Source organism: Sceloporus undulatus, chromosome 8 (assembly GCF_019175285.1).
Source record: "Sceloporus undulatus isolate JIND9_A2432 ecotype Alabama chromosome 8, SceUnd_v1.1, whole genome shotgun sequence".
Lineage (NCBI taxonomy): Eukaryota > Metazoa > Chordata > Lepidosauria > Squamata > Phrynosomatidae > Sceloporus > Sceloporus undulatus.
In genome coordinates this window covers 35001235-35014205 of record NC_056529.1, presented here as the reverse complement: position 1 = coordinate 35014205, position 12971 = coordinate 35001235, and the positions used below count along the sequence as shown (strand labels likewise).

The window sequence follows — 12971 nt, the reverse complement described above, 5'->3', positions numbered from 1 at the left end:
AACCTTTATTTATAAAGCGCTGTAAATTTAATTGGATGGTTCCCTGCCCTCAGGCTTACAATCTAAAAAGACATGACACAAAAGGAGAAGCAAGTGGTGGAGGGGAAGGGGATGAGGTCCAGCAGTTCCTCTCTACCTCCAAGGCCTGGACCAAGGCAGGTGGACTGGAGGGAGGGCTTGGCTTCATAATGGATGGTTAATCTTCTTCCAGGGAGGCCTGTTGGAGTTAGCCTGCCTCACTAATTTTCTTTATGTTTAGTTTGTAAACAAATAATCTTTGAATTCTTCGGCTAGAGATAATGTGGGACATAGATAAAATGATAAATAGTATTTATTAACCACCCTCGAGCTGATCTCAACTCATGGCTAACTTGTGGATGAGGCATCGCCAAAACTCCCAATCCGCCACTACTTTCCTTAGGTCTTGCAGATTCATACCTGTGGCCTCCTTAATGGAGTCCATCCATCTAGCATATGGTCTTCCTCTCTTTCTCTTTCCTTCAACCTTTCCTAGCATTATGGTCTTTTCCAATGAGTTGTGTCTTATGATGTGGCCCAAGTATGACAGCCTCAGTTTAATCATCTTGGCTTCCAGGGAGCTCTCAGGCCTGATCTGTTCTAGGACTCCCCCCCCTTTGGGGGGCTGTCCAAGGTATCCTCAGCACTCTTCTCCATCACCACATCTCAAATGAATGTATTGTCTTTTTATCCATTTTCTTAATGGTCCAGTTCTTGCATCCATACATGGTAATGGAGAATACAATTGCTTGCACAATTCTGATTTTTGTGCTTAGTTGTATGTCTTTGCTCTTTAGGACCTTTCCTAGTTCTTTCCTAGCTGCCCTCTCTGTTCTTAGTCTTCTTTTGATTTCTTGACTGTAGTCCCCGTTTTGATCAATGTTTGATGCAAGGTATAGGAACTCTTTTACTATTTCTACTTCCTCGTTGTATAGGTTGAATTTATGAATATCTTCTGTGGTCTAGTATCTAGTTGTGAGCAGAAATTTAATGACTTAAATGACAGATGCCATAAAAGAACAGATGTTATTCTTTCCCACAAATGACTTTAAAATTGGTTGGTGTGTATTCTCAATGAGATTTTGGACAAGGCTTGAAATTTAGCGCTTTCCCCAGATTTTCACCCTACTTATTTGTGCTTTGCAACGGTCATCCAATGGTCATGAATTATTTTCACAAGCTGACAGCAAGCCCTGTTCATAGCGTATTTTCAGTGCTGAAATGTCACAGTTTGCCTGCCCATAATTTGAGATACTGCCACAAATTATCGCTATAACAAAGTCTGAGCATTTATGGTGCCTCCATAGCAGATCTCAGTCACTGTTTACTTTGCTGTTGCTGATAGGCTGGAAAAAAAGAATATTATGAACCTGATGAGGGCTATTGTCCAGTGTGGATAATCAAGCTATATTATAATCACATTGTCTATATTCATATTGCCTATTCTAAGCATTTTCTTTTAAAGAAACAGCAGCCAAATTTGAGATGGACACTCAGAAAAGCTGAAGAAAATGTTTATTGTGAGCAGGATTGGCCTATCATTTGACAACCTAAATCATCTGCTTCAGCAGGATATGATGAAAACAGAAAATTAATAGTTATCTGATTTATTATTGTTGTATTTTCCTGTCAGGGAGGTGGAGAGGTACTTGTTCAATTTTCTGCCTTGAATACTAAAATAATTTGCTTGGCTTTGGGGACAGAGAAACTATTGTCTGCTCTGTGGTACTGTTGTTACCTACACCAACTTGGTGGTGTGTGGGAGGGCAGGTCTAAGATGGTGGCAAGCCAGCATTGAAATCTGATTTATGAAGAATTTTCATTCTTCTGGATTAGATCATATGGCAAAAAGTTAACCAAGGGCCAAAACAGATGGCCCCTTTGTAGCACCTTCCCGGTGGCTTGGGGGCATGTCAATTAGACAACACGTGTCCCCAAGCCGGCAGAAAGCCTCCATTAAGCTGCCTGCCCAACCACACAGTGGATGTACAGAAAAGTTCTATGTCTCCCTGCTGCTTTCAGATACTACTGACCCTGTTATAACAAATAAAGTAACCAAATTTTGTGCAGCAGCAATTAAAATCCATCAGGTGATAATTTATACCACAGACTAGTACAATGAACATCTAGCTGGATTTTGTAATCTGATGGAATGTGTGTTTGATACAGTATTTTATGTGACTTAATAATGTTTATTATTATTTATTGCTAGGATTTTTACAGTTTTAGAATTGGTCTATGAAGATTCTCAGGGAGCAAAATGGCTTGGACTGGTCCTGGCTATGACGCCAAAAGTTTGAAATTCTTATTTGATGTGTTCCTATACCTTTCAAGCAAATGTACATTAGCCTTGGTTTGGGAATCTAAGGTGGCTTTGGATATCTGATTCCCAAATTCTTTCCTTTTAAAAGTGAGAGGAATGTCAAAAGCAGATTATGACATGGCATGAATATCTGTTGTATGAAGTAAAAGGCTTTATAGTTTATACAGCAGATGTAAGGGCCTGGGCATGATAGAGCTGTGGCTTCTTCTTCTTCTCTACTTCCACAACCAGTGCAGTAGCAGTTGAGATGTAGGCAGCACTTAACCAGATTATCCATCCAACTTTCCAATAGACAGTCTACACATGTGCTATGACCCTTTCAGTCTGCTTTTATTTCTGTAGTTTTTGGTTTATGTTTTAATTTTAATGTTTTATGTTTTAATTTTAGGGTTTTAACTTTTGTTGATAATCACCTGAGCAGCTTCTGTGCCGAAAGGCAGCATATGGCTGTTTTAAAATAACTAAACACCAAATATTCAACTAGAATCAAAAACCTAATTAGCTCCTTACACCAATTCCAGCCACAGAAACCGAAGAAATAAGCATCATGTTCTGTTTTAATGCACATATGATAGGGCTTAATTATCCTTCCTGTTTTTAGAAGAAGAATTATACACACAGACACCAAGAATGTGTTTAGTCTGCATAATATCCTACAAGCAAAGTTCTGCACAGTTGTATTTTGTGCATCAGTAGCTCTACCATATGACCTTTAATTCTGTGTCCTTTAAAATGCAGTCTTGGGCTGTAATTATGTCCCCATTATCTTTGCCATCAAACTTACTGATTATTTTACCTAGAGGAGTTTCAGGTTAGAGAGCTGAAGGAATTATTCATAAAGCATCTAACCTTTTCAAGAGACAGTTAGGTAATCATGCTTGGTGCTAATGTGGTCCTAAGAGCACAGTCTTATGAGATTGATGGCTGCTCAGTGTTTGCAATACTGGAGGAGATGGGCTGATAGAAACGTAGAATCTTAAGAGTTCGAAGAGACCACAAGGGTCCATCCAGTCCAACCCCTCACCATGCAGGAATACACAATACACAAGTTCTTTTAAATTATCTACAAAATGTTCAAGTGATCTAAGAATTAAAAGGGACATGTACAAGAAATGGAAAAGGGAAAATCACCGAAGAGGAATTGAAACAAATAGCTAGTACATTTAGGGAAAAAGTCAGAAAAGCTAAAGCAGAGAACAAGCTCAGACTTGCCAGAGAGATTAAAACAATAACAAGGGCTCTCTTTTTTAGAATCATAGAGTTGAAAGAGACCTCAAGGGCCATCCAGTCCAACCCCATTCTGGTATGCAGGAACTCTCAATCAAAGCATCCCCAACAGATGGCCATCCAGCCTCTGTTTAAAGACTTTCAAGGAAGGAGACCCCACCACATGCGAAGGGAGTGTGTTCCACTGTCCAACAGCCCTTACTGTCAGGAGGTTCCTCTTAATGTTGAGGTGGAATCTCTTTTCCTGGAGCTTGCATCCATTGTTGCAGGTCCTGTTCTCTGGAGCTGCAGAAAATAAGCTTGCTCCCTCCTCAATATGACATCCCTTCCAATATTTAAACAGAGCTATTATGTCTCCTCTTAACTTTTTCTTCTCCAAACTACACATCCCCAGCTCCCTAAGTTGTTCCTCATAGGGCATGGTTTCAAAACCCTTCACCATTTTAGTTGCTCTCCTTTGGACACAGAAGGATGGATGGATGAGAGAATAGAGGAAGGTCAGTGCTTCCAGGAAAGATTACACTCTTGCCTTTCACCAGAGCATGTTTTCTATTTTTATGCGTGTTAAGGTAGAGTATTTACATTGACTCATGGATAAGTCGACTCAGATTTTTGGGGTCAATTTTTAACTAAAATTTCTAGACTTATACATAAGTATATACAATATTACCGCAACAGTAAGAATTATATATGCCCAGAGATGGAAGGATACTGACACACAAACACAAGAAGACAGGCTAGTGAAGACTACTGAACTTGCTGAAATGGATAAATTGACAATATTGCACAAATAATTGTTTTAATAATTTTAAGAAAGATTGGGATTTGTTTAATACAGTTATCTCTGGATTTGTGGCTTTGGGATTCGCAGATTTTATTATTCACAAGTCTCTAGCTGTGTATGTACACAGTCCTCCCCCTCTTTTTCCCTGTGGGTAACAGAAAAGCCGAGGACGGAGAGAACAGCTGGGAGGTTCTGTGCACACAACTATGGACTTGGGAATAATAGAGCTCCCAGAAGCTGCCGGCACGCCCTCCTTCCTTCCCTCCCAAGGCATGAGGGGGGTCTCTGAACCCCACTCTTGCTTGGGGAAAGAAGTAAGAAGCGGCCAGCCCACCTTCCTTCTTTCCCTCCCAAGGCATGAGGGGGGGTCTCCACACCCCTCTCTTGCCTTGGGAAAGATGGAGGCAGCAGCCAGCGCATGTTGCCCTGCCCTTCCAGCGTCTCAGACAGCTTCAAGAAGGGAGACACATATACACACTAGTCCCCCTCCCCATTATTCACGAATTTTCAGATTTTCGAGGGTCCTCCGCACCTAACCCCCGCGAATCCGGAGGGATGACTGTATATACTTGCAGTCACATTGGGAATTTGAATTAATGTTAGGTTTTGTAAAATAAACAATTGGTACACTGGAGAAGTTTATACTATTATAGAGAAGTAGAGTAATAGTGGTATATCTCTATCAGTTGTGAGGGAATCAGCCATGTATGTTTTATTTTGTTTAATATTTAATTTTGTTTGTCTAGCTATAATTTGCTTGTTGTTATTGTTTATACTTTAGATATATTTCCAGAATATGTTTGGGATTCTGTTTATGTTTACTAAAAATATTTTTAAATAGGTAAAGAGGTAATATAGGAAGTATACAGGTTAGGGACAATTTGAGATGAACAGCTGATAAGTATAACAACTGACAACTGTACATATTTACCAAGCCTTGTGGAGAGTGTGAACATCATTGCTCACTTTCCTGATCAATGTAATATTCCCCAACATGCCTTTATGAATGGGCATTTCTACGTGGACAAGCTCTAGCCAAATTGTCTAGCCACCATGCATCATGTCCTTGCTTCTTATCTCTAGCTGCTGTAATCTGCTCAATTTTCCAGGAGTGTACATGGGGCTGTCAGTGATTTTGTCCAGGAAAAAAGCACTATATTTAGTCCAAAATGATGTCTGACAATATGAGGATATTTCATGAGTACCACATTTAATTGTACTAATGAAAGTAGACCAACTGAATAAATTGGTTTTTGCCTATGGGTTGGCTTATGTGTAAAGAATCATCATCATCATCATCATCATCATCATCATCATCATCACCGCCGGTGCGACTTCTGGGCGACTTGGGGGCGTGGTACATGTAAATGCCATGCTCCCAAGCCAGCTTGAAGCTGGCTGAAGCTACCGGTCTGTTCCAGCGCTATATGAGGATAAAGTTTCAGCCACAGATTGTCAAATATCTTGCTTCCCAAGGCAAAACAAAAGATGACGCATTTGACCATTGCCTAGCATTTGACCTGCTTAGCAGCAGAATCTTATTTTACCACTGTCAATGGGACATATACCTGCAAAACACAGGTGTGGGACAGACTGCCCAAAAAGGGTGGCCTGCCGGTGGCCTAATTTCTTCCGGAGAGAATCAGCAGCCGCCAAACCGTGCAGCTTCCATATAGAGGAAAAAGAACCCAAGAAAAAGGTTCTTTTTGAGCTGCAGGGGCGGCGTACCAAGTGCGCCACTGGCACACTTGTTATGTAAGCGCCACTCAGCAACATGCGGACGCCACAGGTGCTTACGTAACAATGGCGGCGCTGTGTACACAGGGTGCCACCATTGTTACGCTCCCCGCACATACTAGGGTACTAGGTCAGTAGACAAGTTTAATGGACCAGCTCAGGCTGTTCAGCACATATAATTCTATCCTCAAAAGACAGGAAAAAATTCACCGGGTTCAAGTAGAACACATGGGGTATTCTGCCGACCCATGTTGTCTTTTGGTATTTGCCACCTGAAGCAGCTGCCTTAATCAACCATTAAAAAGAGGAAATTCGCCCAGAAAGCCTGGGAAGAAGTGTACTTCACATTACTATTTCTTCATATTATGATGCACATGCATTGTCTTCCAAACCGAAAGCACACTGTATCATTATTCAATAACAGAAATTGTTTTCAATACAGTCAGCCCTCCTGATACACGGATTTTTTTATCCACGGATTCAAGCATCCAAGGCTTGAAAATATTTTTTAAAAGTATGAATTCCTGATAGCAAATCTTGATTTTCCATTTTATATAAGGAACACCTGCCACTGTACTTAATGGGACTCAAGCATCCACGGATTTTGTTACCCACAGGTGATCCTAAAAACAAACCTTAGCCGATAACAAGGTTTCACTGTATTTACAGCTCTAGCACAAGCTGAAAATAGGTTTTCAAGCATTTAAATATTTTATATTTTGATACGTTTAAATGGGGGAAAACCCTAACAGGTCTCTTTTTATATTCTCTGCTCCAATTTCTGAATATTTTAAAATTGCTATATTGATGTGTGGTATTTATTAATAAGTGTCTCTCTGAAGTTGGATGGTTTTAAAAATACATTTGAAGTAACGGCTGTTTGATGCTTTAAAAGAATATAATTATAATGATTAAAAGGAATATATTTATTAAATGCATTTCTTCAGCTGGAGATTTTTGGTATTTTTCATTTAATCTTTCAAAGGTACTTTGAAGTTGAAAAAAAATAACAGGGAGTTGCAATTCAGAGCTTGTAAAGTCTGGTACCTACATAACAACAATCTGTATTAGCAATCTATAGTAGCTGAGTTGGTTCTGGATACCTAGACTTGAACCCTCTCTGCTAAGACTCTGGACAAGGGAAACAAACTCGGGGTAAGAGCACTGGCTTAAAAATATTGTATCTTGTTGCTCTCCAGCTTCAGAACAGCTGATGTAAATTCTCCATAGACTCACCGCCATCCTTCTTCCTTCCTTTTTCAAAGTTTCTCAAAGTACATGGCTGGCAACAAGGCTCAGCAGGAAACAGCAGTCAGCTTTGGGAAACTTCAAGCTTCTTTCAGTACTGGCTCCCTCAAGAGTCACTGAATATGGTACTGTACTACAGGATTGTTGCTTTCTGGCCTTTTCTGGCTTATTACCTTTCCCAGTCTAAAGAGCATGCAGCACTGTGAGCAAAAAACATTATACAAGTGTCCTCAACACCTCTCATTTGGTATGCTGCTCCTTTCTTTTTTAATTCATGTACCCAGTTTGTGTGTGGATTCTACCCCTGCCTCACAACTGGCTACTCTCATTTTTGTCCTCTTTTCCTAGCCCTTCTCTTACAATCTTTCTTGTCCTCTTTCTCTCCCACCTTCAACAAGCTTGCCTAAACATCCTCTCTTCTCGTTCCATCTCTTTAACTCTCTTTTTCAATCTCTCTCCACCACCCACAGCTCTTAGTTAAATGCCTTCATCTTTCCTTTTCTTCCTTCTCTGTCTCCTTCTCCGCATCCCCAAATCAGATAGTTGAACTCATCTTTCCTCCCATCTTCTTTCTTTTTCTTTCTCTCTCTCACACACTTTCTCATTTTCATTCTACATAACTTCAATCTAGGCAGTGAGGAAACAGAAATAGTAAAAGAGTTCTCATCCCTTGGATCTAACACTGATCAGAATGGGAACTGAAGTCAAGAAATCAGAAGAAGCCTAAGAATGGAGAGGGCAGCTATGAAAGAATAAGAAAAAAATCCTAAAGAGCAAAGACATTCAACTAAGCACAAAAGTTAGAACCGTACAAGCCACTGTATTCCCTATTACCATGTACAGATGTGACAGCTGGACAATTAAGAAAGCAAATAAGAAGAAAATTGTTTCATTTGAGATATGGTGCTGGAGAAGAGTGCTGAGGATACTGTGGACAGCCAAAAAGGCAAACCAACAGATTCTTGAACAGATCAAGCCAGAACTCTCCCTGGAAGCCAAGATGGTTAATCTGAGGCTGTCATACTTTGGCCACATCACAAGAAGGAACATTAGAAAAGACAATTATGCTAGGAAAGGTGGAGAAATGTATAAAGAAAGGAAGACCACACGCTTGAAGCATGGGCTCTGTTAAGGAGGTCACAGATATAATTTTGCAGGAACTAAGCAGAGTAGTGGAGGCCGGGACATCTCATGCACAGGGTCACCATTTGTCGAGATTAACACAAAGGCAATTAACAACAAACCTTAAGCTTTGCTCAAGGCTCCCTAGATCGGTTAGAAGAAGAATATTTAGCTTCCATGCTTTTCTTTCCTTTTATTTTGAGAAATATTTTTTTATTTATACCCTGCTCTTCAGCCAAAAGGCGATCAGAGCAGCTTATAAATTTATTAGACATTTCCCTGCCCTCAGGTTTACAACCTAAAGAGACAAGACACAAAAGGAGAAGGGAATAGCGGTGGGGAAGGAGGAAAGCCCAGCAGTTCTTCTGTCCCTCTGATGCCTGGACCATGGCAGATGGGCTGGAGGGAAGGTCCTTCTTCTTACTCTGATTAGGCCTGATGGAGCTGGCCTGCCCTTCTCTCCCTCTGGATGGTGAATGGAGGGAGGGCTCTTCTTCTTTCAGCCAAGGCCTGATGGAGCTGGCCTGAGTATAGTTCTGTTAGTTTCTGCTGTTATGTTTTTCTGTCTGTTTTTCCGGCCCAAAACTGGCTCCATAAGGAGTGGATATTTTCCACTCCTATTTGAGGCTATGGAACAAGATGCCCTTGGGGCCACAGTTTGTGTTCACTGCATCCGTCTGCTTTGCCCCATAGTCAAAAGCCACATGAAAGTAGGTTTAATTGCCTAGCTCTGCTCTAGAAGATTAATTAAATTTGCCAAAGTATCTTTAGCTATGGGACATTTGTATTATACATGCTCATAACAAAAACAGCTCAGGAAACGCTGCTGCACAGTCACAAGCTTAACATCAACAAATTTATTTGTACTCTTCCGTGGGAGGACATAAAGAATTCCTAGAAAGAGTAGCCTCTTCTGGCTGTGGTTATCAAAGCCTCCCACATTGTCATGTCCCATTTCTATTTTTGTTTTTCTTCATTCCTTCTTATTTCAAATGCCCTCTCTATTTAACAAACATGGGAACTGATCAGAGACCAGATATTTCAGTATTTCAATTCATATAATACACAGCCTCTATCTGAAGAAAATACTGTTCAAAGACACCTCACATTTTTGGTAAAAAGGAATGAAATGTCTGCATTTTAACACTTAATACACTTAGCTCCTATGCGTCAAGCAGCTTTCGGTTGGATTTTCCCAATCAATACTGATCTTGTATTTCACAGGCAGGGAACATTTGGTTTTCTGGATAGTTTTGGACTACAATTGCCACAATGCCACACAATTGCAATATGCTGACAAGAGTTTCTGGGAGTAGCAGACTTAGGGTAAATCTACACTGTACAAAGAATGCAGACAATGCTTTAACTGGCATGACTCCAGTCTGCAGAATCCCGGGGGTTTTAGTTTTGTGAAGCACTAGTACTCTTTGGCAAAGAAGGGTAAAGACCTTGTAAAACTACAAATCTCCATAGGATGGAACTACAGAACTTAAAGTCGTGTCAAACTGCATTATTTGTACAGTACAGATGCACCCTAAACGTCTACAAGTCTAATGTTTCCCAGCCATACCACAGTACATGATAACATACATTTAGAATGTGTGTGTTTTGTGCCTTTAAAGTTGTTTTTGACTTATGAATTGTGAATAGAAATCATTCTTGAACTATCTAGAGCACAGTTTAGATCTTTAGATATATAGTATTTACAACTGGAGTATTCCAGTTTTTGTGTGCCTTCAAGTCATTTCCAACTTATGATGACCCTGAGGCAAACCTATCATAGGATTTCCTTGGCAAGGTTTGTTCAGAGGAGGGTTGTCTTTACCTTCCTGTGAGGCTGAGAGAGTGTGACTTGCCCAAGGTCACCCAGTGGGTTTCCATGGCCAAATCCTGATCTCCAGAATTATAGTCCGATGCTCAAACGACTAGACCATGCTGGTTCTCACGTTTCAAATAGGCAACTCTAAGGTGAGCCTATCACAGAGTTTTCTTGACAAGATTTGGACAGAGGGGGTTTGCCATTGTTTTACTCTGAGACTGAGTAGGACTTGCCCACTGGTCACCCAGTGAGTTTTCATGGCTGAACAGGGATTTGAACCCTGGTTTCCAAAGTTGTAGTCCAACACTCCAACCACATTACCATGCTGGCTGTCTATTTGCCATACTGGCTGGGAATTATAGCTATTGTACTCCAACACATCTGGAAGTATCAGTTGGGAGTGGGAGCATTAAGGAGTTTTGTTTTTATTATCTAAAACAAATTTTAAAAAATCTTTCTGGAGCTAAATTTATCCTAAAAATATGTCTTTTTGGATCTCTGCTTTATTCACTAATGCACAGTGCAGCCAAATTCCTTCTCAGTGAAATAAATCTATTTTATGTTATCAATTTTATCATCCTAAAACCAACAGACATTGGGAAGGGGCAAAATCAGCTGCATAATCTTATTACCTGTTATAAAAAGCATGGCCCACAGACAATGGCTCAGTTCAGATTATCCTCCAAATCATGGCATGAAGCACTTGTGACAAGTGCCATGTGATCCCTCCTGCTGCAGCCAACTTTGTTTCTGGTCTGCATTTCGACACTGCACATAGTTTGCAAAGTGGACAACACTATGTTATGGCTAACACTAAACTGCAACTGCAAAGTGTAGTTGGTTGCCCAGAAAAGAAGAAAACACACATGCTCATGACACATGTCTCAATTCCAAAGCATAGGCTGGGAGCAAGGGGAGGAAACCTTTCCCCTTCCAGATTTTTTGTTAATCCCTTTCTATTTACCATCCTGACTAGGCCTTTGGAAAGCTTTGTGTCTGAGGTCTGACAGGTCAAAGATTTCCCTTTCCTGGGTTAAAGAATTATATTAATTTCCTGTCTTTAACAGTTCGCCATTTACAAGTTTCAAACTGTTGTTGCTACCTTGTTTAGCGTTTTCATGCAGATTACAATTTAAAATATTTTATATTCATCTTTTCAGGATGAAAAACACAGATGAATGTTAATATGAGTTCTTAAAACAAAAACTTACTGGTCCTCTCAGATCAATGAGCTCTTGCCTCATCTGTGTCACGAGAGCTTCTTTGGCCATCAAGGCACGGTGCAGCCTTTCATTGAATTCAATCAGCTCACCATGCATTTCTGCCACCTGAAAGAGAATACAACCAGCACACTGGACTAAAAAGTACAAAGATCCAGAAGTAGAAAGGAAAAGAAATGTAAAAATGCTGCTTTGTTTCCTAGAATTGTTGTCCATCAAATACTGAAACAACACTGCATTGCTTCAATGCAATTTACATAGTTCATCATATATACCTCAAGGCTGTCTCTGGAAGCCACATCATCCCCCCACCAAATCTTAATTTATCATACCATGACATGCAGAGGCAACGTAAAACCTATTTACAGCAGAGTCTCGATTATCCGACATAAACAGGCAGGCTGATAGTCAGATAGCCGAAAATGTTGGATAATCCGGATGGTCCAAGAAAAGCCTTGAAATCGCTGTGAATTGCAAACGTATTTATGTTTTATTGCAGTAACAGTAAAAGTAAAGTTGTAGTAACGTTACAGTAACAACATTTTTTGTATGGGGGCATGTCTGGGGGCATATCTAGGGTGTGTAGAAATGCCTACAGGCATGCCCCCAAGCAGCCGCAACGTTGGATAATCTGGAATGTCGGATGACCAAAGGATGGATAATCGAGACTCTACCAATTGTGTTTCCCTCTGCAACTATCAGATATGGTAGTACATGCAGCCATGTTGCCAAGGATAGGAATAAGGAGAACAATGTGCCACAATATTTCTGAGACCCAATTTCACGCAGTAGTTGAATTAAGACAGATGCTGCAATCAGGAGCATCAGATGTTGTTTTACATCTCCCAACAACCCTAGCCATTACAGGCAACATTAAAGAATGACGGGAAATGTAGCTCACAAATGGCTCACTCCTAGACTAGAAACCAAGCATTCCCAAGCATCAAGCTACCTGGATGAACCATGAGTCAGTCCTTCACCCCATTCTTGTCTCTGAGCATCTCTTTATATTGTTTCCCTATGAGCATCCCTTCATATTGTTTCAAAAAAATTAAAAGGAGAAACAGGTAAATGGGAAGAGGGAAGAAGATGAATCACAACAAGGGACAATACGCAAGCCGAATCCTCTAAGTCAGTGGTTCCCAACCTGTGGGTCGGGACCCCTTTGGGGGTTGAATGACCCTTTCATGAGGGTCGCCTAAGACCACTGGAAAACACCTATTTAATTACAGTTATGAAGTAGCAACGAAAATAATTTCATAGGTTTGGGTCACCACAACATGAGGAACTGTATAAAAGGGTCGCGGCATTAGGAAGGTTGGGAACCACTGCTCTAGGTAAAGGCCACAAATCAGTTTTATATCAATTTTATTGTTTGTACGCACAGCGCTGTATAAATCTAAAGCACTATATAAATAAAGTATAATAATAATAATAATAATAATAATAATAATAATAATAATAATAATAATA

The 12971-nt window shown here is 40.3% G+C and overlaps 1 protein-coding gene across 1 annotated transcript in view; it reads right to left on the bottom strand.

The window, feature by feature from the left end:
- SNX29 (sorting nexin 29) overlaps nt 1-12971 on the bottom strand; it is a 127331-nt gene that overhangs the window by 56098 nt on the left and 58262 nt on the right. Inside the window, exon 6 of the mRNA XM_042438310.1 lies at nt 11490-11606. Within this exon, the coding sequence (XP_042294244.1) occupies nt 11490-11606 (117 nt within the window). The remainder of the gene's footprint in view (nt 1-11489; nt 11607-12971) is intronic.